This window comes from Hesperophylax consimilis, chromosome 31 (assembly GCF_061612785.1).
Source record: "Hesperophylax consimilis isolate HC1 chromosome 31, BYU_Hcon_1.0, whole genome shotgun sequence".
Taxonomy (NCBI): Eukaryota; Metazoa; Arthropoda; class Insecta; order Trichoptera; family Limnephilidae; genus Hesperophylax; species Hesperophylax consimilis.
Window position 1 is genome coordinate 1,528,514 of NC_142866.1, and position 26,373 is coordinate 1,554,886.

At 34.3% G+C, this 26,373-nt stretch overlaps 1 protein-coding gene across 1 annotated transcript; it reads right to left on the reverse strand.

The window, feature by feature from the left end:
• Positions 1 to 1,951: 1,951 nt before the first annotated feature.
• On the reverse strand, positions 1,952 to 25,572 carry LOC149409325 (uncharacterized). The gene is made up of 7 exons (XM_089649772.1): positions 25,270 to 25,572; positions 7,266 to 7,427; positions 6,087 to 6,209; positions 5,254 to 5,376; positions 4,421 to 4,543; positions 3,587 to 3,709; positions 1,952 to 1,990 (listed from the first exon to the last, which is right to left on the reverse strand). Exons 1-7 carry the CDS (start codon positions 25,570 to 25,572, stop codon positions 1,952 to 1,954), a joined length of 996 nt encoding a protein of 331 aa, XP_089505898.1.
• Between the last annotated feature and the right edge of the window lie 801 nt (positions 25,573 to 26,373).

A 26,373-nucleotide genomic window follows, 5' to 3' on the forward strand; every position in this document is an offset into this window, starting at 1 on the left:
AGCGATCGTAGACACAATTTGTCTACAGAACCTTTAGAACAGTACTTAGTCATATACATTTTTAAAGGTAAATTCTAAATTTTATTGTTAAATACATTTTATAATTGATATTTTCTAAAATATAATTGTTATCCTTGAGAACTAATAGCTTACTAAAATAAAAAAAATATGTAAAAATACGATTTCCTGTATTATTTCATGTTGCATATTTTGACCCTTTTTATAGATTTTCGTGCATATTTTAGCTATTTTTATTGCATATTTGCATGCATATTTTGGGGTATTTTTGTTGCATATAATCCGGTCTCTAGTCATCAAAAAAGCAAAAGAAATTTACTACTCAGAAAGAATTAAAGAAAGTAACAATAATCACAAAAAATTATGGGAAAACTTTTTTTGTTTTTTGTTTTAGGCATTTCACCCTGAAAAGAGTGCTTTGTGAATGGGAAATACTTAGAGAAGCCACAAACTTGCAAACTACAAAAGAGAAACAGAGCATAAATAAATTTTCTATTGATGGACATATTGTTGAAACCACAAAAAATCCTAAGCTCGTTGCTGATCATGTAAACAATTTTTTTATTAATATAGCTACCGGCATCTGTTTTTCCTCCCTCCTATAATCCGAGCCTCTTCAAGGCCCGCATTAACAAATCCCTTCCTACAGCCCCTACCTTATTCCGCCTCACAACGCCGCCCAACCGGGTGGTGACATAGTTCCCCTGTCTGTACACTGCACAGGCAGGGACACTCTTGTGAGGTGTCAAATTGCCCAGAGTGGAATCACCCAATCTATTGATACAGTGGTTCAAGCAAATAACATAAATACAAAATTTCTATTCTAAACTGTGTCACAGGAAGAAATTCTGAAAACAATTAATTCTCTAAAAAACACTTCTTCTGCTGGACCAGATGAAATTCCAACCAAAATCTCTAGAATACCTTATAAACCTAAGCATTACACAGAGCTACTTCCCCTCTAACCTAAAACAAAGTATCGTAATTCCCATCTACAAATCTGGAAACAAGTCAGATATCAATAACTATAGACCAATTACTTTACTGAATAGCATGTCTAAATTTTTTGAAAACCTCATTAATGCACAACTTTTAAAATTCATCGAGAGCCATAAAATACTTTCAAAAACGCAATATGGTTTTCAAAAAAACAAAAGTACCTCAGATGCCATTGCCAGGGTGACAGACTTCATTTTAAAAAGCCTTGATAAAGGAAATAAATGTATTTCAATCTTTTTAGACCTCTCTAAGGCTTTTGATACAATATCACACTTTAAACTAATTAAAAACCTTGAAAAAATCGGCATTACGGACAAAGAGCTAAACTTCTTTAAAAGCTACCTAAATGGACACAAACAACAGGTTAAAATACATCATACCCTCAGTAACCAGCGCTCAAGTGACTATGTAATTCCACAAGGAAGCATATTGGGACCAACTCTGTTCTTACTGTATATAAACAACTTTTGCAACCTTGAAATTGAGGGAAGCATTGTTAGCTTTGCTGACGATACTGTCTTACTGTTTGAAGGCAACAATTGGTCAGCTGTATTTAAAAAAACTGAAAAAAATATTAACTTAGTAAAAAAATTGTTAGATATAAACACGCTTACCCTTAACACGAAAAAAACAAAATATATCACTTCAAGCATCAATACTACAGGCCAACCTAATGATGATTACTCCATAAAAATACATAACTCTACGAATTCCAATGTATGCAATGAGTGCCCCTGTATAGAGCGCACTCCACATATGAAGTACCTCGGCCTCACTATTGACCCATACCTCAAAAAGAATATACATACTCACATCATTGCAAATAAAATTAGGAAAACAATACATTTCTTCAGATCCGTAAGGAACTTCCTTAATTTACAAATTCTAAAGACGATTTATTTTGCAATCACACAATCCATCATTGAGTATGGTATCATTGCATGGGGAGTGGGTACTTCATCAGCTCTAGATCCTGTTGAAAAGGCGCAGAAAACAATTATAAAAATTATTCTCAAACTTCCTCAAACTGCAAACAGTAACTTAATTTACAACATAATGAGAGTTTTTGATGTTCGATAGATCTATGTAAAAACTATCCTCATGCATGTCTTTAAAAACAAACACCACTACCATCACCAATTACGAAAAAAAAAACTAACTTAAGATTTACGCGTAATTCGAACAAAGACATGTTGCAAGTTCCAGCATTTTCTTCCACCTTTGGTCAACGTAGCTTTAGATACTTTGCCACAAAAATATTTAACATGCTCCTGGAAAATATTAAAGTGAGTCAAACACAGAAAGAGTTTTAAAAAAATGTTAAAATTTGGATTTATTCAAATGATCGAGCCTATACTGGTGCCCTCACCCAAACGCCTTGTAATTGACAGTTATTGCAGTATGTACGGTACTAAAACTTACTGCATATGTATTGTGTAAATGCAAACAATAATGAAAAGTAACCAAATGCCTTGTCACTGTAAGTTATTATAGTATGTATTATGCTTAAACTTGTTGTATTTGTATTTTCAATAAGTAAACAATAATGTAACCTAAAATAATGGATTGCTGTATGGGAACCCATATTAAACATTTACATATAAGCAAACCATAGACAAAATGGAGAAATAATTAACTAAAAATTCTGCCTCAATACAGGTTCGCCTAGTGAGGCAGGTTATGCACAACCTAAAATATAGTATATTATGCCATTTTTATATAACACTCTTACATTCATATCTACTTTTTTCTTATATTAGAAACTGCTGTATTATTGTAACATTCTTGTTTATTGTAACATTGTTTCTTCCCCGTGTCAGGGGAGGTGTTGGAGAGGTAGGCAGTGTTGCTGTTTCTACCTACAAGCAACGAGTTTGGAAGTCATTTTAACAAATTAGATATTTACATCAGATAGAATTCAGAGTCATCCATTTCACAAAGCAATTTAAAAAATGTGTTCAGGCATGTTGCAGTTGAACTCAGCTTCGATGCAGTGCTGACCTGACCTTAGTCTTTTGCATGTTGGTTCCCAAATTCATTGAATTCGAGTTCTAGTTGAATATAATGAATATTTCTGAGCACAAAAAACTGAGTATCTACCTACTTCGCAAACAGTTAAACTTAGTAATTTCTTTCGAAGAACAGTTGCTGGCCTTGTCCCCGATATCCAGTGTCCCAGTTGTTGAGGATATGTTTTACATGTTTAACAATAAAACCTAGAAGTAGTAGCTAGATAGGATTGTTTTTGTGAAGTTAGAAGAGGTAAGAATTTTTGTAGCTGTGTATCAGCAGGAACAGATGAAAATTTATTGATTATAATTATTATTAAAACTGAATACAGACATTGTATATAATCAAACTTAAGTACCCGGCATTGTCCGGGCTGTACACATGTCAAAGTCGCCACAGATAATCTTTTTTAAATAATTAGATTTTTTGGATAATCTTTGTAATTTCTCAAAGTAGTGTTTTCACTAGACTCAGAAGAACTAAAAAGAAAACTAGTTTCTTATTGGAGAAATCTAACTTTCTTACAAGGTTCTTATGGTAGTAGAGGAAGACAACTTACAATTGTTACTCCAGAAGGGCCTGCAGCAGCAAGGTTCTCAACCAGCAGTTTTTGTTGCAACTTCCTCTTTCTACCCCGTGTCAGGGGAGGTGTTGGAGAGGTAGGCAGTGTTGCTGTTTCTACCTACAAGCAACGAGTTTGGAAGTCATTTTAACAAATTAGATATTTACATCAGATAGAATTCAGAGTCATCCATTTCACAAAGCAATTTAAAAAATGTTTTCAGGCATGTTGCAGTTGAACTCAGCTTCGATGCAGTGCTGACCTGACCTTAGTCTTTTACATGTTGGTTCCCAAATTCATTGAATTCGAGTTCTAGTTGAATATAATGAATATTTCTGAGCACAAAAAACTGAGTATCTACCTACTTCGCAAACAGTTAAACTTAGTAATTTCTTTCGAAGAACAGTTGCTGGCCTTGTCCCCGATATCCAGTGTCCCAGTTGTTGAGGATATGTTTTACATGTTTAACAATAAAACCTAGAAGTAGTAGCTAGATAGGATTGATTTTTGTGAAGTTAGAAGAGGTAAGAATTTTTGTAGCTGTGTATCAGCAGGAACAGATGAAAATTTATTGATTATAATTATTATTAAAACTGAATACAGACATTGTATATAATCAAACTTAAGTACCCGGCATTGTCCGGGCTGTACACATGTCAAAGTCGCCACAGATAATCTTTTTTAAATAATTAGATTTATTGGATAATCTTTGTAATTTCTCAAAGTAGTGTTTTCACTAGACTCAGAAGAACTAAAAAGAAAACTAGTTTCTTATTGGAGAAATCTAACTTTCTTACAAGGTTCTTATGGTAGTAGAGGAAGATAACTTACAATTGTTACTCCAGAAGGGCCTGCAGCAGCAAGGTTCTCAACCAGCAGTTTTTGTTCAAACTTCCTCTTTCTACCCCGTGTTAGGGGAGGTGTTGGAGAGGTAGGCAGTGTTGCTGTTTCTACCTACAAGCAACGAGTTTGGAAGTCATTTTAACAAATTAGATATTTACATCAGATAGAATTCAGAGTCATCCATTTCACAAAGCAATTTAAAAAATGTGTTCAGGCATGTTGCAGTTGAACTCAGCTTCGATGCAGTGCTGACCTGACCTTAGTCTTTTGCATGTTGGTTCCCAAGTTCATTGAATTCGAGTTCTAGTTGAATATAATGAATATTTCTGAGCACAAAAAACTGAGTATCTACCTACTTCGCAAACAGTTAAACTTAGTAATTTCTTTCGAAGAACAGTTGCTGGCCTTGTCCCCGATATCCAGTGTCCCAGTTGTTGAGGATATGTTTTACATGTTTAACAATAAAACCTAGAAGTAGTAGCTAGATAGGATTGTTTTTGTGAAGTTAGAAGAGGTAAGAATTTTTGTAGCTGTGTATCAGCAGGAACAGATGAAAATTTATTGATTATAATTATTATTAAAACTGAATACAGACATTGTATATATACAAACTTAAGTACCCGACATTGTCCGGGCTGTACACACGTCAAAGTCGCCACAGATAATCTTTTTTAAATAAATAGATTTTTTGGATAATCTTTGTAATTTCTCAAAGTAGTGTTTTCACTAGACTCAGAAGAACTAAAAAGAAAACTAGTTTCTTATTGGAGAAATCTAACTTTCTTACAAGGTTCTTATGGTAGTAGAGGAAGATAACTTACAATTGTTACTCCAGAAGGGCCTGCAGCAGCAAGGTTCTCAACCAGCAGTTTTTGTTGCAACTTCCTCTTTCTACCCCGTGTCAGGGGAGGTGTTGGAGAGGTAGGCAGTGTTGCTGTTTCTACCTACAAGCAACGAGTTTGGAAGTCATTTTAACAAATTAGATATTTACATCAGATAGAATTCAGAGTCATCCATTTCACAAAGCAATTTAAAAAATGTGTTCAGGCATGTTGCAGTTGAACTCAGCTTCGATGCAGTGCTGACCTGACCTTAGTCTTTTACATGTTGGTTCCCAAATTCATTGAATTCGAGTTCTAGTTGAATATAATGAATATTTCTGAGCACAAAAAACTGAGTATCTACCTACTTCGCAAACAGTTAAACTTAGTAATTTCTTTTGAAGAACAGTTGCTGGCCTTGTCCCCGATATCCAGTGTCCCAGTTGTTGAGGATATGTTTTACATGTTTAACAATAAAACCTAGAAGTAGTAGCTAGATAGGATTATTTTTGTGAAGTTAGAAGAGGTAAGAATTTTTGTAGCTGTGTGTCAGCAGGAACAGATGAAAATTTATTGATTATAATTATTATTAAAACTGAATACAGACATTGTATATATACAAACTTAAGTACCCGGCATTGTCCGGGCTGTACACAAGTCAAAGTCGCCACAGATAATCTTTTTTAAATAAATAGATTTTTTGGATAATCTTTGTAATTTCTCAAAGTAGTGTTTTCACTAAACTCAGAAGAACTAAAAAGAAAACTAGTTTCTTATTGGAGAAATCTAACTTTCTTACAAGGTTCTTATGGTAGTAGAGGAAGATAACTTACAATTGTTACTCCAGAAGGGCCTGCAGCAGCAAGGCTCTCAACCAGCAGTTTTTGTTGTAACTTCCTCTTTCTACCCCGTGTCAGGGGGGGTGTTAGAGTGGTACCCGGTGTTGCTGTTTCTACCTACAAGCAACGAGTTTGGAAGTCATTTTAACAAATTAGATATACAGGGTGTATTGGCACGTACCCGACAAACTTTAACCAGCTATTCCTTGGCACATTTGGAGTAAAAAATGTTATGGGCACTTTGCTGTCTGGTAACATTTTTTTTTTATAAAAAAATTATTATTCATATTTTCACCACATGTCACCAATGTTTTATCCTTTGTCAAAGTTTGAAAACCCATCTGGCAATATTTTTTTCGAGTTTCGTTGAATAATGTACGTACGTACCTACGTTGGCGCGCTTTTACAATCACAACTAAATGATACGGCACCATTCGTCTCATTTTTAACTATTATTATTTAGTGTGTACGAAAGAGCGAGGACACTTTTTGACACACTTGCTAATAACACCTGTTGAACACGAGAAACAATGCAAATGACAGTGACGGAGTGTGGATTTTTTATTTATTTTTTGTTTTTAATGGAAAAAAAATGTTGCCGGACAGCAAAGCGCCCATAACATTTTTTACTCCAAATGTGCTAAGGAATAGCTGGTTAAAGTTTGTCGGGTACTTGCCGATACACCCTGTATACATCAGATGCCTGCCAGAGTAAAATTAAGAATATAAGTAAATGCTGGTGTTAATTTTTTTTACTTAATGCGTTTTTCAATCAATTCAACTGCCTGTGTTATGTCACTTTTAACTTGAGCTTTTACTTTCCAAAAACCAAGAGTTACTATTGACAGTTCTGTTTGAATTCCTTATCCAATATACATTACAGCGAAAAGTAACAACATTTTGACTACCTACATGTAAATAATACGCTATTTTGGATGATTCGAGATTTGTACTACGATATTGTATGTCGAAAGATCTCTCGTCACTTGGTGATGGTGGGAGAGGTAGAAAAAGGCTTGAATTAATAAATTGTTTTTTCTAAATTATGAGCTATATCTTTACTATAACCATTGTGATTTTATAACAAATAAAATAAATATCATTAAATGAATGATACAACAATATGAAGTTAACGATGCTCCCACAAGTAGATCGTGATGATGATACACTTACGAAGGAGTAGACTGATGCGGATGTGGAAGCAGCACCTTTTGGAGGTTCATCAATCTTGGGAGGAAGAACCTCCGTAATAATAGCCGGCAATATCTCCTTATTGTCATTTGGATGAGCATTATCTGTGTACATGATGAGTGGGGGTAAATCTGCCGATGTAGCCTGAAAAGTTATACAATGACTTCTTATTTTTGATGTTCTTGGTTAAATTAAAGGTAAATTGTCGTTTTTTAAAAATTCAACGTAAATTTATACATAATGTTATTATTAAGCGTAAATATATAGAAAATAGAGACACCTTAATACGCACATTTTGTTTTTAATATACTTAGTAGTAGTTAGATAATATTAAAAGAAGTAAGTATTTCAGTTTCCGAAAATGGAAAATAATAAATTTTAATAGTCATTTCGTTAAAATTAAAATCGATTGTCGTTTTTTTTTTTAGTCAATTCACCCCAAAAAGAATGCTTTGTGCCGTTAGAGTTAAGATATATGGTTAAACTGTCGTGGGTTATCTATAAGGGGACAGGACATATATTATATTAAAGTCATTCAAATCTATAAACTTATATAGAATTGAATATACGCGAGAGTTGTTGAGGGACAGCAAATACGGAATACTAAGGGGAGACTGGTGGGTGATTTTAATAAGAAAACCATGAATGCCTTTGAAAGAAGAATGGTTTTTACAAAAAGAAGACATGGTCAAGAGTCTCATCCTCCACACCACACTGGCAGAATGAACTCTTGAGTAGCCGAATATTAAACAAATAAGCTGCAATAGAGCAGTGGCCAATTCTCATTCTCGAGATACAAGAAATAAATCTTTTGGATTTTGCTGCGGAACCAGGGTTTACTTGGAATATGATTATGTTGTATTCCAGCATAGAAAGATCCAGTTCGAGTTTTCGTATTTGTCCAATTTTTTTTTCCCCAGGAATGAGACATGTTGGATTTAAGAATATAGAAGACGTCAGAGACAGAAATTTTAAAATTTAAAAGAATAGAACCAGAGACTGTTTCAACTTTAGAGAGAATTAGTTTTCTTGTTACCATCAATTCCTAGATGGCCCGGCACCCAAACCAATATGTCTTAAACACATATTCGTTTAAAGAATTGAGGATGTTTTTAATATTACAAATAACATAGTCTCCTGGACAACGAACGATATTAGAGGAAATTTTTAATACTGCACTTAGAGAGTCAGTACAGAGTAAGGCTCAACGAATATTGAGCAGCTGGATTTGAATTAAAGCGTGTTCTATGGCGAAGCACTCTGCAGTAAATATGGAAATTTCTTTAGGCAATTTATAAGACAGATCTATATTGAATTCAGGAATACAGTAGAACCCCGTTAATTCGAACCCCATAATTCGAACGCCGATAATACGAAAAAACGCGTAATTCGAAATTTTCACCAAAAAATTATCCACAGAAATTTTTTTTCATAAAAAATGGTTTTTTAATTCGAAACTTGTTAATTCGTAATTCGCACAGACATATGAATATTAATAGACGAGAAGTTAAAGGCGAGGGGTTAAACCAAGAGTTGCGGAGGGGAAAACTGACTGTGATTCGTCAATAAATCAATCTGACAGTAAATAGGCATCTCGCATTATAATATCACCATTTAGTTCTTAAAAGTAAAATCTGCTTTTGAATGAATAGACATTTTTACATGGGAGCGCAAATTACTCGCCACGTTATGAACAAATTTGCGAAGTCCAAACTCGGCAAAATAAATTTCTTCTATTTTCACAGTCGAATATTTTGTTTACGTATTTAGTTAAGACACTTTTATAAATGTTCATAATTTACTTCCCAGTAACCAACCGTGAGCACACTTGAGAATCGCTACATTCGACCAATGTTGGAGGGTTGTCACAACCGCTCTGTTCCTATTAATAATAAAATAATGAAATATATAACATTTCACTTTTAAGAAGATAATAGAAAAGGAAAACAACTAAAAAACAAATGAAATTATATACACACAGCTTTTACCAGCGATTCCTAAGAGTATTTGAAGTAAAAATTTGGACATGTATAATTTTGAACGGTATAACCTAGCGCATTACGTGATATGCACTCCTTCTCGTTCCAGCAGTACCGTACATGCAAAATAACGCGCGTACCTAACACGTGGTCCGTTGCGACGTGTGATAGAATGATCCAAAGATAATATATGATCGGTGGCGATGTGCGATAGAAAAATATAATATTTTTAATTTGAATAGATAAAAAATATCATCGGACAGCATTAATGACACATACATTTTTCATTCCAAACATGCTCACTGTATCCAAATTTTACATCCAAACATACCAATTTTTCACAATTGATAACCAACCATTTATCCTATATTAAGTGTTGTTTATGAGTTGTGTAAAATTCAAAACTCGTTTAGTAATAACGCCATTAAAGTGGAATAAATTTAAAAATGATTGGTTTATTATCCTTTATTAATACGACGGAGTTCCAGCAAGATATATCAGATGAAAAAATACAATGATACGATTATGTATTTTATCAAAGCGCAAAAGGCGAAGGCACATCCCTGATTCTTATGCAAACGGCTTTGTGTTTTGCGTCCAGATGTATCAAGATCTGATAGTATATGTTTCTACAACTGATCCATATTATAAGATGTGAATAAGCTTAAAATAAAGTAAAATAATGCTTATATATGGAATTTAATACGACAATTGGGTTTATTCTCTTTTTCAAATCTATTTTTACAAGTTTTCATAGCACAAGCCACCATTTTGCCGAGTCATTTCGTAAAATGAACCGATGATGCCTCGACCATAGATCGACGCTAGTTCGCACAAGAATGATGACGTCACGTTTTCTAAATTCACGGGAGGCCATACGCGAGCACAGCCGGCTCCAATGGAACCGGTATTGTGAGTGGGGAATAATACGCTTTTAATCACTTAGGGCAGGTCTACTAATATTCATATGTCTATGGTAATTCGAGAATTATTTCTAAACGCGCACGAAGTGTTTTTCGTATCTTTGCGAAAAATAAAATTTCGTAAATCTAAAAGTCAGCCGTGGCGGTAAAACGCCGAAAAATGTATTTTTACGTGGTTATACATCGTCCTAATTAGTATTATTATTTTGGAAATCTGAATCGATTTACACTGGAATGACGTATTTTTTCCAATTTATCGAATATCCGAGTTTGAAGGGCCGAGAAACGAGTTTTAAGCGGAAATATGTCGTAGTTTTACGAATTTACACCAAATATCTGAATTTAAAGGGTTGGTCGCGACGAAAATCGGCCACGAAATTTCGATTTACGCGTAAATATATCGCATTTTTAAGAATTTATTTTGAATATCTGAATTTAATGAGCTGGCCGCGACGGAAATCGGCCGCGAATTGTCGATTTACGCGGAAACATATCGTATTTTAACGAATTTAAATTCAGATATTTGAAATAAAGGGCTGGCCGCGACAGAAATCGACCGCGAAATCTCGAGTTATGTGGAAATTTATCGTAGTTTTACGTATACTTATCTCAATTTAAAAGTAGGCCGCGGTCGCAATCAGCCGCAAAATCTCGATTTACGCGTAAACATATCGCATTTTTACGAATTTATTTCGAAAATCTGAATTTTTTGGGCCGGCTGCGACGGTAATCGGCCGCAAAAATTAAGGAATAATTCGTATTTACTCCTAAGATACTACCCGGATTTGAAGGGGCGACCGAGAAACTCGATATTCGGCGTCTTTTTTTCGTAAAATTTCGAATTATGTGGGAATTCGTTATTTAGAAATTTGATTTTTGATGTCCCGTGGATTTGAAATTAACGAGGTTCTACTATATATACCGATGCGCCACATTCTTTGTGATCAATTTGGAACCATATGTGTATATGAGGGAAAATCCAGGAAACTTTGAAGAGATAATGTTTTTAAAATGTTCCTCAACATTTTGAAAGTTATAATGTTAAAGGAAAGTTAAAATGTTCGTCCGGAAGTCAGAAGTTACTTAGTATTAGTAGTAGTAGTTATTTAGTATTTGTATAGCTTCGGTTTTGTGCAAAATTACCTCAACAAACAATTTAAAATTATTATGTTATTAAGACATCAAATTATCCGTTTTTTAACGAAATAGTTACTAAAATGCATTATTTTCCATTTCCGGAAAATGAAATGCTTACTTCTCACTGTTATTTAACTGATTCACGGTGGTTTTTCTATTAAAACTACGTACTAAGGCGAAGCTTAATGCTAAATCACTATTTTGATTAATATTTATAACGAATTGGTGTACATTATGAATACCAAAAAATATGCTTTAGATAAATTGAAGGTTTTCCTATCGTTTTGCTTGAGTAGAATACAAATAAAATAATAAATTACTCAATAAAAATATAAATGTAAAATACTAAAATAAATATTTTTTCAATAGAAATGTATGAACGCGTAAAAGAAACAACTTTAAAAAATACAGTATTATAGCTAAGATTATCTGTGACAGTTTCACTTGATTAACTTTTTTGCTTTCTTATAAAATTATTTACAAAATAAATAAAAACTAGTTTTGTGCTTGAAATAGAACGATTCTAGACTCCGTTTGTCAAGCGATTTGAATGCCTATTATTTGTAGCTTCCTCTTAAGCTTGTCCCTATTTTCTTTATATTTACCTTATTAAGTTCTGCAAGGAATTTAATTTTTTTTTTTCATTATTGTGACAGCAATTCAAATTATCAAATTTGAATAGCTTTAAAAAATAAATAAATAAAGTTCTACGAATTAAACACAATAACAATAAATGAACAGGTTAATTAATTGCCTTCTTATTTCTGTGAATAATAAATAATATTATTTAGAAATTTATTGGTGTTTTCGGTCAATAAGTAAATTTAATTGTCAGTTTTTGGGATGTTATGGCGAATTTCTATTTAAATTTGCGTAAATACTTTTAAACAAAGTAATGTGATGTCAAAGGATATAGTTATTATATATATTACACGTTATTAACAGGTTGGTGAGTTGGAATCCAGATTTTATAAGAGGGAACTTCGAAAAGTCAACTTGACAGTAAACTTCTAAAATACAATTAATTTTTTTTGGTTGGTATCTATAGTTATGAATATGAAGTTATTAGCAGATGATTTTTGAAAAACAGACACAATAGGCTAAAAAAAACACCTGACCGAAATCACCCAAGTGATTTCTAGAACTTGATATTGCACAAAATCTTGTTAATGAAAAATATATTTTATCTAAGAAAAATTATCATATCCACAAGACTGTGAGCGGACAATAGGATAGTAATAAAAATAATATTTGTATAGCGCCGGTTTTGTGCAAAATCACCTCAAGGGCGCTGTACAAATATATAAAACATTTCTACAATGATCTATATCAGGGGTCTCCAAACTTTTCAGCCGGAGGGCCACATTGACTACTCCAGTGAGTTCGGAGGGCCAAAACCGTTTTAATTTCTAGACACCCATATTTTCTGTCCTAGGGGGGGGGGGGGGGCAGACAATAGAATTTTCAGGGATGAAAATATAGCTTTAGATAACGTAGCTTTGAAGATAATTTTTGATACTCGTTTCTTAGACCTTGATATCATTGCGAATCAAATAAAGATTTTTCAAAAAAATCCTCTTGATATATTCGCGCGATACTTGTGGACGCAATGTATTGGTGCCAAGTACCTCGCCAACGAGCATATTTATTTATTCGCACGAAAAAATTCGCGGAGTTTTCGCCCCTTCTGAGCAAGGTCTTAGCCATTAGCTGTCGTGGGTCCTTGATGACACTGGTCATAAGATGTCGCGGGCCGGATGGAAGACACTGGCGGGCCGGATACGGCCCGCGGGCCGTAGTTTGGAGACCCCTGATCTATATTATTACTAAACGACTAGTCAAACTATTATCAATTTATGGATTGCAACCACCGGTTTGTCAATCACTAGCTATATGTACAATGCATTTGATTGATGAATGTGATGCTAGAATGTACATAATCTAGATATACTTCTCCCAATCGAAATAATGTTGACATTTCGATATAGGCAGATTAAAAGCATGGACCCAAAAAGCCCTGGACAGAGCATTAGTGTGATTTTGAATAAATGACATTGAAGCCAAATCTAGGGTGAGGGGAAATTGCCAGGCAGCCATCTTGTATGACTACTTTTGAACTAATTTTTATGTAAAGTGGTGCGTAATGAACTATTATTATTTTATTTTTGTGTTCTTAATGCAGTTAATGATTTTAACGGCTAATGATTTTTTGGGGTATTTGATAAGACAAAGAATGGGATACGTCATTCAAAAATTTAAATAAGTTTTGTCATTTCCCATACATCTTCCCCCTTAGCCCGCAGCTTAAAATTTTCTTGAATTGTCCGTCCAGGGCTTTCAGGTCCATGATTATAACAAATTGGAACTAACATTCAAGCTTTTTGTTAACTATTAGTCAACAGTTTGGCGGATATACACTTGTGAGCTCTGTTCCTTTCCCATGATTTGTGGTTCAGCTAGTAAATGTTCGCGCCATTGCACAGAAAAGTACCACAACGGAATGAACTTTGAACGGGAGTGGCTTCTGAGTTTTTTGAACTTCATTCGAGTACGCACATCACCGTAGGTTTGCCAATTCGTTAGGAATAACAATTTAAGCCGATTGAATATTTTGGGGGGAGAATTATGATACGGGGATTATGATTTAGTTTCCATTAGCTCAAAATTTTCAAACTAATTTATATTTTTTAAGCCTGAATGAAAGAGAACATCTGAAAATGACCAAATTACTAAAAATAAATGCCAATTTCATTTAATTTTGGAGGTAAGGAAACTTGAAATTTGAGCAAATTTTGAGGGGATTTTAGAACATATGCATTGGCAACCCTTCATCATTAAAATAAATATTATATTTATTTTACATTGAGTAAAATTATATGTAAAAGTTAAAATTTTTATTATAGCGACTATTTAAACATTGTACATACATAGAAAGTGAATACATGTACAGTAAATTGTATTTCTTAGTCCTCCTCACTAGGATGACCTGTGCTGAGGTGGGCTAAAGTTATTCATTTCTATTCGCTTTGTATCTGGGGGAAAGATGTGGGGTTTAGTCTCCAAAAAAATTTAGTTTCTTTGTACGAATTTGAGTTAGGTTAACTAATTAATTTAGATTTCTTTTTTAAACTTTGATAAAAAAAAAACAGGCATGAGAAAAATGCCTCTTCAAAACTGTGGTCAAAATGACGTGCAAGTAAAAACAGTTTTAAGAGCATTATAAGCAGGGGCTGTTCTTCCCTTAATATATAGTAACGAACAAAAAAAAAGCGGAATTTAAGTTAAAAAAATGATAAACAGAAATGTGAGTAAGCAGCCGTTTATGGAGGATATTTGACAGGCTCCTGTTTCGTTTGAAGGCCATCAGGGGGGACTCCATCCAAGCAACCATGGCAGTGATGATTGTGTTATTTGATTGGCGTAGTCTGCGCCATAAGCTTCCCATGTGGTGGGGGAGAAGCACTCTGAAAAAAGGCACTCATCCCTCGGAACTTTTCTGTAACGCTGCAGTATCTCAGTAGGTGGAACAGTTGGCGATAAGCATTATTGTAAGTGACTTTTAGCTTATGCCATTGGGATGCAGTGTAATCCATCCATCAGTTCTGACATGTACAGCGAAGTGCAGAATGCGTTGAATAGTATCTTCTTCACGTTTGTACTGCAAAAGTGAAAACGCCTTGACAGCATACCTGCACTAACGTATACCGCTCTTCTTTGCCTTTCCATATCCTCAATGTCTTTCAGGCTGTCTGTGATAATATGTCTCAGGTATTTGACGTTACGACTAACATCCATTTTCCTTCTGTCTAACCATACTAAATCATGTTTTCTTTTTTGCATTTGAAAACCATAACGAATGATTTGGACGTATTATATATAAGGTTACGATTTTTTGCAAAATCTCCACATATTTGGAGTAGTTTCATTAGTGCGCTAAGTGACGATGCTAGAAAAACCATATCATCCGCGTAATTAATATTATTTACACATACTCCTTGAACATGGCAACCTATTTTAGTGTTGTTAAGTCTTTGAATTAGTTCATCATTGTATATATTGAAGATTGCTGGAGACATGCTACCTCCTTGCCTTACGCCACTTTTCAAATAAAATGGGTTGGAAAACTCGCCAGACCATTTCACCACATTTTCTTGCTGCGTGTGCCAAATTGAAAGAATCGCTATTATATCTTCCGAAACTGCTCTTTTCCTAAGTTTTTCCCAGAGTTTATTGTGACAAACATGCTCAAACGCTTTGCTTAGATCTAGAAAGCAGGTATAGATTGGAATTTTCCTTAGTTTATAATAGCTGATGGTTTCTTTTAAGGAATATATTGCCATAAATGTTGACAGTGCACATTTAAATCCGAACTGGTTATCCTCTGTCTTTAGATGGTCTGTTACGACAGTCTAGAGTGAAATTGGTCAGTAGTTGTTGACCACGGATGGATCAAGTTTTGTCGATTTAACTATGGGAATAATTACCATTTCATTTGGGATGTACCTATAACCCATAATATTTGAAAATAGTTTTGCTAGGATAATATGATTCGCTGGCCCAGCATACTTAATGTGCTCAAGAGCTATTGAGTACATTAAGTATTTTGAGTTCTCTTACAGCTTTCCACCATATGTGGGTAATGCTGTTAGTGGTAATATTACCTTCGGTTTTCAAACTAAAATTTACACTTTTTCCGCTACTTCTGTACACGCCATGGAAGGGAGGTTACGAAATTGATTGGCGATATTTTCCCTTCCTCTTACTCCATTCACACAGAGAGGAGATTTCACATTAGTTTTCAATTCTGTAGAGGTGTTTTTGCCAAAATTTAGTTATTTCAACATTTTATTTTGGATTTCATCTACAAGGATCAATCATATTATCACTACACGATTCCACAAAGGCTGTTAGAAATTGAAGGTTGAGATTTATTACACATCTACACTAGCTATAGCGTTTTCCAGAGCTTTTACGATGACACATTGATCCAGCCAGCTTGTGGTACTATGGGCTTCACCCACACATGTAAAAGTCTTACCACTGTTTACAGTTATTTGTATTGCCGCCAGTCTTGGCTCAGAGCATTCCACTATGTCGACAGAAAGAGAATCCCGCCATAGGATTGCGACACCACCATAAGGTTGTCCAATTAGAGGGCTATCAGCTGGATTTACGGCTGAATTTTTGAAAATATGTTTGTTTCTGCTGGTAGAACCCATGTTTCCTGGATATCATTAGTTTTGCATAAATCTTGTATAAAATGCTTTGTCCGTCGAATTAACCTACAGTTCTGAGACACGATCCGTAGAAATCCATTTTCAGAAATTCTATCTTTTCTGTTCGGCGTGGAGATCGGTTTTTTAAAAATAAAGTTTCGGACTATGATACCTGGTGGCCAAATTTCCTCCTTGATAGTTTTACGCTGTTTCTTACAATTTTAAAAGTTGTAAACTTGCCTGATTTTTCCAGAAATGTATCTATTTTACAGTGTACATATATTGTGGGATATAAATAACCCATTTATTTCATCGGTAGTTTTTTCCGTATCGTATCGAGAGGCAACTAATGTACCTCTGTTTTGGAAGGACGTTTAACCCGGAGCTCCCGTTTTTTCCTTTTATTAAAATACTCATACTAAGTTTTTTCTTTTTTTTGTAAGTAAATTCTCTCCAATCATTCTTGGTTTCTGATGTTTGTCTAACAGGGCTCTTCAAATTCATTTTTTCTGTTGGAAGCGCCTTATTTTCTGTCATCGGATCGGTTTTATCCAGTATACTTGTCCTTCTCTCAGATTTATTCCACACACTGGTTTTTTGTGAGGGCTCGTTTGATTCAACATTATTTGAGATATTATCGGTAGATGGCATCGTTTGCTTGATGTTCGCCTGATGATTTAGTTTGCTACAGGTGGACTTTAACTTTGTCGCATTGTCAACAGATGTCATTGTATCATCTCTGTTTATATTCATTGAATATGTTGTTTTAAAATCTTGCACTTTTTTTTTAATTTTTGTAATGTCTTAAAATCTTTAAAATGAACCTTGAAATAGCAGAGCTACGAGCGGCGGCGGCGAGTGACATCTATTATCTCTAATAGAAGCTTTCATTCACAAGTCCACATGATCGCTGGGTCAATTTAAAGAATGTCCCCATTTTTGGCATCTTCTGTCTCTACCTGTCTTAGAATAAACGAGATGGCACTGCGTCTTTCGTCTAAGTAAAAATTAGGTACCGAAGAAAGCTTAGGGACGCTTAGGTCATGGCCGTGAGGGAGACAGTACAATGAATATTATATGTTTAAAGAGATGGTGACATACTGAGGCGTACTGAGGCGGCCTGTAGTTTATAAACTTTTGTATTTGGTTTCAAGTTGTCTTTACATCGTCTTCATGTTTGTAACTTGAATACGTATCACTTTTTTCTCTCAGCCATGTTTTTAATTTTGTATTAAATATATTAATTTTTGTTATTTTTTTGTATATTTGATTTGGTAGAGCATTGTATGATTTCTCTGCATAGAATTTAATATTTCTCGGTCGAACGGATGTATTCAAACTGGGAGTAACCAGTATATTTTGATTTATTTTCTGGTTGAGTATTTATGTTGGGAAGTGGAGTATTCAGATATGTTTTTTTAAATAAAATATTTTTTTAATAAACTTTTTGTATATTGTAGATTTGAAAGTTTTTAAATATTTCTTTTGTCGGAGTTCTAACCAGAACTTTTAGAATTGTCTTTCCTTTTTGGGCTATGTTGAATCAAGGCAGACCCCCAACCAGTTATCCCATACTCTAATTAGTGATTGACGTAGTCAGCGTAGTACACCTTTTTAATGTCGTTTATGTTGAGGATATTACGGATGTTTCTAAAGAAGTATGTGTACTTGGTGAGTTTTTTTTTTGTAATTATGTCAATGTGAGAGTTCCATCGGAGATTTGAATCGATTTCAATTCAAAGATATTTGATGCTTTTGTAGTGTGCTATAGTGGGACAGAGGCATGATAAACCTTGATTATGTTGATAGATTTTGAGAATAAAATCATCCGACCGCTTCTCTCTGGCTGTTATACAAAATGTCAGATGTTTTATTGACATTAAGTGTGAGGGAATTTCTCTTAAGCCAGTTTTTCAGGAAACCAAGTCCATGTTTCGCTTCTTTATAGGTACTTATCCAATCTCTTTCTTTAAATAAAATTATTGCATTCTCAGCAAAACTAATGATTTTTCCCCTCGTTCCTAGGTTACAGATATCGTTGATCTATATTAGAAATAATACCGGTCCTAGTGCGCTTCCTTTTGGTACTCCATGGTTTATTAGGAGAGGTTTGCTTTTTCTCTTGTTAATTTGAACTCTCTGTGTACGCTCCATCATATAACTTTTTTCTAAGTTTAGAGTTGTATTTGAAACCAATATTTGATAGTTTTGAAAAAAGGATTTTGTGATCTATTGTATTGAAAGCCTTTTGTAAGTCTATGAAGATTGCCAATGTTTTTTTTTTACTATATAAATTTTTTGTGAGCAATCTGTAATAGTTTCTATGGCGTCATCAGTACTTAAGTTCTCCCTAAAACCATACAGTGTTTCCGATAGTATTTTCTTATCTTCTAAGTAGGATAGGAGTTGTTTTTTTTAATATTCTCTCTAATATTATTGAAAAAGTATTGAGTAGGCTTATTGGTCGATAGTTGTTTATGTCATTTTTACACCCTTGTATAAATGTTGGTATAACAATAGCTTTTTTGAGAGCTGTGGGGAAAACGCTTTGTGTTTTTGATTTCATCAGTTGTGATTTGTTTAAACTCGTGCTTCTTTCCCTGCTCAGGAGGTTCGTTTAATTGTGCATTGCATAGCTTGATTTGCTAAATTCGATCCTACATTTATGAAAATATCATTGACATATTCAAGAATTTGGTCAGGTTTATCAGCGTATGTCCCGGAGACATAGTTTATAGTCAGCTCGTGATTTGATGTAACGTTGGTAGATTTAGAACTGGTTATTTCATTTATTACTTGCCACATTTCTGGGGATTTTTATTATAATCTTCAATGTTTTTCTTATAGTAGGATTCTTTTGAATCTGTAATTACTTTTTTGAAAATATTTGTGTATCTTTTGTATGTAGTAACTTAACATGTGGTATATGGTATGGATTTTTTTTTTAGTTTCTTGTGTAACTCATCCCTTTTTACTTACGCAGTTTATAACATTATGTGTGATCCTTGGCTTAATATGTACATTTTTATGTGAGTTTTCTATACAATTTTTATGGTATTATAGAGAATTTTATGCTGAATGAGTTCTATGAAATAATTCCATGCTTCATTTTTATTATCCATACCTTGTAGTTTTTTCTAATCGGTACATTGTAGATTGTGTTTAGTGACATTCCAGTTGGTTTCTGTTTTTTCCGTAGTTAGTGGTCTTTTCATAATTTTAATTGGTTTGTTTATTTTTATTGAAAGCATAGTTGTATAATGATCAGTTATAGGTGAGTTAAATACAAAAGTTTGAGTAATTAATTTTGTTTTATTCATAATATGATCTATGCAATTTTCATTGTCGACCACTTTTTGAGTAGTTACATTTATTAGGATTTCCAGTCCATGGGAAGCTAACATCTGCAGATATTGTATTTTTTTGAGATGTCCATTATCTAGAATACTTATATTTACAACTCCGTTAAGAAATACATTTTTAGTGGCTTTTAGTAGGCAGAGTTCCTCTTTACGGTGTGCCTTATTTTTTTTTTTTAAAGTTGGAGGCGGTTTACTTACGTTCCCCGCGAGTACTTCGGCCATAGGCCCATTGTACTATCTCCCATTTTACCTCATTCCCTTGCCAGTAACCCGGTCCCTTTTATTAAGTTCAACAGGGCTGTCATTGGATATGTGGCGATGTCTTCTGGTTCCACACCGTGTCTTCCCAGGTGAGCCTTTTTACTTTTATAATATTTTTTAAATCATCTCGATCAAGGGTGGTAAACACGCAGCGTGGCCATATGACTGCACGCGGCCCGCGGCCTGCTGGGTGACTACTTGTGGCCTGCGGAGCATATGCACACATTTTTTTCTTTTAGTGTACATTAAACCACCAAAAGAACATTCCAACGTGCGTAGTTGGTATTGTATCTCATATATGGGAGTATCTCAGTACATTGATTCAACTATTGTGACAATTTCTTCTATGGTATATTCGTGTTAAAAACTATTACTAGGCGTGTCGACGACATTGGAAAACATATTGAAGATAATTTGAAAAATCGAGCATCCAAGTTCATATTTTATGCTCTAGCATTGGATGAAACCACAGACCTAACAGATTTTTATCAGGGGTATTGATGTCCATTTTAACAAAATAGAAGAATTAGCGGCACTGTATCCACTTAAGGACACTACTTGCTCACGAGATTTGTTAGGAACTGTTACATCGACATTGAATCGCTTTTCGTTACAACTCAACAACCTATCGGGTTTAACAACAGATGGTGCTCCAGGAATGGTTGGGAAACATGAAGGTTTAGTAAAATTGATTGAATATGAGGCCTGCAAAGTTGGTAATACTTCGATGCTAAATTTTCATTGCATTATTCATCAGGAGAATTTATGTCCCTTAAAATGGATCATGTCATGAAGGCGGTCATCGAAACAGTGAACTTTATTAAGCCGAAGGGTCAACCCCTTTACCGTCAGTTCCAAGAGTTTCTCAAGTCTTTGGATTCACAGTACATGTAATGACATGTTTCATTTTATGCAGAAGTAAGATGGCTTACCCGTACCAAAATGTTGAAAAGAGTGTTTGATATGAACAAGAAATACAATCATTCTCCGCAAGCAAGTCAAAAAGCATCCCAGAATTTAAAGACAAGGAGTGGGTTAGCGACTTCGCATTTCTGGTCGATATAATTAGACACCTAAATGTTGTTAATACTCATCTACAGTGAAATATCAACTAATTAATAACATGTATGATCTTATTTCCTCATTCCAAATGAAACTTGGGCTTTGGGAACAACAGTTAAGAACAAAAATCTTCACTCACTTTCCTACATTGTTATTGGAGCCAGAAGTCGCACAAATGGCAGCAGATAAATACGCTTCGTTGATTTCCAACTTAAACCTGGAATTTGAAAACCGATTTCAAGATTTTAAAAAGCATTGTGTGCTTTTTGCTGCATTTGCAACGCCATTCTCCGTAGACGTGAATTTATTGCCAGGAATTTTACAAATGGAACATAGTGACATGTGTTGTGATACACAGTTAAAGGAGAAGTTCAAGCAGGTTGGTTTGAAAGAGTTTTACAAAACATATTTGGTCAAGGAGAAATATCCTGCATTTTACGAACATACTCTTATGAAACACTTATGAAGCATATTAAATCTCAAACGATATAAATTGTTTCCATGGTAATATCTTTGATTGCAGCATAATTAATGTTTTTTTTTTAGATAAAATTGTCTTTAATAAGTCTTATCGGTAAATAGCATAAACAATTTCGGTGGTGCCTAGTGTCTTCTATCCGTAACCAATTTACTTCAATAATTTTGTTGTATTGTTTGCTGCTTGTCATTTTTTTAATAAAATAAAGATTATAAAAAGCCATTTTTATAAAATTAGAGCAAGATTTGCAATCATATTCTGACATTTTTATCTCAAGTTTCTTAATAATTAAATTCTTTTCCTCCTGTTCTTTTTTATGTTTTAAAATTCACTTTCTATTTTGTAAAATTGTTATTTATAGATTTTTATTAATTCATCGTATTGATTACTCATAAAGTCAATACTTTTTTGGGTGTCTTGGGTTTCGATTTTTTTCGATAATCTGTTTAATTTTATGAATAGGTATATATGATATGTAGTCTATAGATCGTATATAGCTCAAAATACAGCAATTACACAATGCAGGCGTTTTCATTCAATTTATATTTAAGCCTGTGACAGACCACGCTACAAGCGGGCTATATTTTCGTGGCTTGGCAATGATGCATATAGCGTAATGTGTCGCCTACCTTAAGGAAATACGGAAAAAATTATAACTTATATAAACTTATAAAGACTTGATGTTATTAAACAACAAAGAAAATCCATAAATAATATGGGACCAAACAATATTATTTTTATGACTTTGCCAGAAACCAAATATTTCATAAAAATGGGAGATAATATTAAATGTTTAACCTTTCCCTTACTGTGCTAAAAAAATACATGCATTCCGGTGCTGTGTAGTCAATACACATCTCAAAATAAGCGATTTAATATCGGAAAAATATGAATATTCATAGCTAATCGATTATGTTTATTATAATTTATATCAAAAGTGATAATAATTGTAATTTAATTGCTGAAAACATGAAAAAACCATCGGCAGATGCTAAAAAAACGTGCGAGGGGTCCACATCTAACGACGGTTTGCGGCCAACTGGCTAGCGGCTGGCAGCTGGCACAAACACAGCTGTGCGGTCTTAGGTATCGATGGTCTAAATCAAAAACTACAACTGCAGAAGTGTGGATGTCTCATGTTCCCGCATAGCGAATTAAAGCGGGACATCAATAGCGTGTCATTTCCTCGCACACTCTTTGCGTATTAATATCACACGGTTGATTGTATTGGTGTATTTGTTCCCGATTTTTAACAAAAAACTCTGATTTTTAATTGAATTTCAAAACTATGTGATATATTATTTTTTAATTCAGTGCATAAATGTATAACGGAGGAATACCTAAAATGTGAACCAAGAATTTATTATATTTATAGAGTTTGTATCATACGTATCCAGACATCCAGAATTTTTCAAGAGAATTCATATTTAGGTAAAAATTACAAGAACACTCAAACCCCGAAACCGCTTGATACCGTGTCGCCGACACAATTGGAAATCTTTACAACATAATTACTCAATCAAATTATGTGCTATATGTGATTAATCAAGATAATTACATAGCGATATAACAGCAGAACCTGAAACACATCTGAAAATAACCATCCACCACCTCACTCGGAGCCACCAACCCACGAAATGACACCCGCTAAGGAAGCGACTCAGTATTTACGTTGACCCCCCTCCGCTACTACCCGGATGGAATTCCATGATGGCCGCCGTCTTCAACCAATCACAGCACAGCATATCCCATTGAGATTCTAATCAAACAATGATTACAAAATTCAATGCGACTATTTGTGATAACATCAGACTCAATTTACGGGAAAATGATAGAAAATACAACCACGGAATAAATATCAACATCAAGAAATGATTATATGCTAACATAATAACATGAAAAATTATACCTAAATATATTTGTTACTCTTTGGGAAATGTTCAAACCAGTTCAAACCAATAATGATCTATACTGATGCCCCTGAAATGGAATTCATATTCTTAGAAAATTGAAAAACAATTATTTTGTAATACCTGACTACCTACCTCTATTTATGAAACTATTGATGTACTTGTTGATAATATTAATTTTTTCATACATTTATTTTTACTTGCTTATTATATAAGGCTTTTATGCTGCTATTTAAACTTTTCTGCAATGTAACCAATTTATGTAATTATGTACCGTTCAAATTGTATCTTATGAGTGTATAAATGTTGTCTCTATGTCCCTGCTGACAAACTACATAAGTAGTTTAGCGGGTTTAAATGTGAATAAATAAAAAATAAAAAAAAGATATTTAACTTCAAACCCAATATGAAAATTTGTATAATTTATTATAAAATAAATAAACGAGACTGGGGGAGATGGTTTTGGTAGATTGAACTGACTCGGTTAAAGGTATCATATTAAAATATAACTTTCCTCGCAACAAGCTAATTGCGAAGAGGAAAAATACCTAACAACTCACCCCTCACTAAAGAGGTAAAACCTCCTCCGAGAGGGCCCGATTTGAAAACGTTCTATAAATAGAGAATCGAATTCCATACAAAGTCAGTTCAACAACTACCTCTGAAAGGGAATCCTCTCTCCTGAAAAACCATCTCCCAGTCTCCAAGTCTCAAGAAAATTTTCAAGTGTTTTTATTCAGTATTAAATTCAGTTTTTGCCAGTAATAAATTCTTTTCGTCAGCTCAGATCTGGAAATAAATTCCTCTCTGATCTTGGCCTTAAACTCCACCACAAACCTCTGCAACATCTACCAAGACTGAAACGCTGACAAGTGTACCCAGCTACCTTCGTATCTACAGTTATTGTACGGACGGTAAATTGTTTCGTACAGAGTTATTAAAGTTATTTGAAGCAATTTGTAATAAATTCACACCACAGATAAGGAAAGGTTAATAAAACATAAAAAATATATTTAAAAATAAAATAATAATTTGTTTCTCTTTACTTTTTACGAGGGTGCAAATCAGAGAAAGCCAAAATACTAGTTTGCGAATAGTTTTGTAGAAATGTTAAAGCATTTATCGTCGTCCCAGCAATGCAAAAATGACTTTTAAGTACAAACAATGTATTTAACTGTTTGCGGAGTGAAAAAATTATGAATGGTTTTTTAGTTTTTTTTTGTATTTTTATAAATTAACAAATGATTAAGCAAACTGCATTCATAACACCAAAGCGTCTAAATCGTACAAATGCCGTTTTGCATTTGGGGTGACGTTGTTTAACTAAAAAATTAATTACAATCAAAAACTTATAACTTGGTCCAGTTCTAAAAGACACCCACATGTTTGTCTATATTAAAGACCCATCACCTGAATCGCTCAACATTATTCTTATCATTCGACTTGCAAATAGGTCAAGCAAGGTTATTCTGTCCACCCCGCCAGTATTTGTACAGTAACCTAGAATGGGGCCAGTTATATATTTGGCCGATTCCTACAAGAAGAGATAAAATAAAATAATAACACAAGAGTGCAAGCGTAACAATTCCAAAGCAAAACCAAGTAAAACATGCAAGCTCCTAATCAAACAAGTACATTAAATAGAGTGGCATACTCACAAACTTGAGTGGATGATCACTGTTATTGGGGGGAAGGGACTTGATGCAGCTGGTGTCTTCGAGGTTCTTGTACATAGCTTCCTCGTCTGACGTCTGCCAGAGACTGAAGGGAGAACTACTGCCGGCGTGCGTTGCCCTCTCAATACTGGACAAAATGTTGTTGCCGAGGTTACTGATGGTCTCTCCATATGAGAAGTCTCGGCAACTAGTCTCAATCTTTCGGAAAGTGTTAGGGGGTTCTAAGATGGTGGTATTATTATCCATTCCATAGTTCTTTTTAATGTAAGCTGATTCAGCAATCATCTTGCGGCTGGACGGAGCAGGCGGGAGGTTGCACTATCTCACATAGGCGTTTGCCGGCTTAAATATCAATGGCGCATTCTTCTTTACAGGCACCTTCTTGGAGGACTTGACCTTTCCTCCTTTGGATTGCTTGGGCTGTCCGTTGAACCCATATTGCACCCCTCCCAAGGTTACGTCAAAGTTAACGGGAATATTTGCAGTCACTAGAGAAAATAAAATAGCTTTATAATACAACTGGAAACTTTGGTTATAACATTAAATGTACTTTGTAATAAAATAAATTGTAAATACCTGCTGGCGCTTGGTTCAGCAGATGGTCAACTGACTTACAGCCAATGGGTCACGTAAACATATCCTGAAGTAGATGGCATATCGGATATAAGGGCATCCTGAAAGGGGAGGGCAAATGTCTGAAAACCAATACATCACTATTATTAATATATATATATATATATATATATATATATATATATATATATATATATATATATATATATATATCCCGCTACATTTGTTGCGTCCGACCCCTAAAAACTCCATAGCATTGCAGCGTACACCGACTTACAGCGTCCGATATACGGACGCTGCAATGTTTTGACCTCAAAATTGGCCAGAACGATGCTTACCCCATGTAGAATCGTATGGCAAAAATTTTTGTGGAAGTAAAAATTGTTTCAGAATGTCTGGAAACGAATATTGAACGTTTGACATTTTGCCGACAGGTTCGCTACACGGTGTATATATCGAGCAGTGTATGTTTTTATTCATTTCTACGATCTTGCCGCGTCCACGAAGTAATAT

Coding starts and splice junctions, on each gene's coding strand:
- LOC149409325 (XM_089649772.1), bottom strand. CDS start 25,572: ATGATTGCTGAATCAGCTTACATTAAAAAGAACTATGGAATGGATAAT. Junction 6,210..7,265: donor CCGCATCAGTCTACTCCTTC/GTAAGTGTATCA, acceptor CGTTGCTTGTAG/GTAGAAACAGCAACACCGGG. Junction 3,710..4,420: donor GCCCTTCTGGAGTAACAATT/GTAAGTTATCTT, acceptor CGTTGCTTGTAG/GTAGAAACAGCAACACTGCC.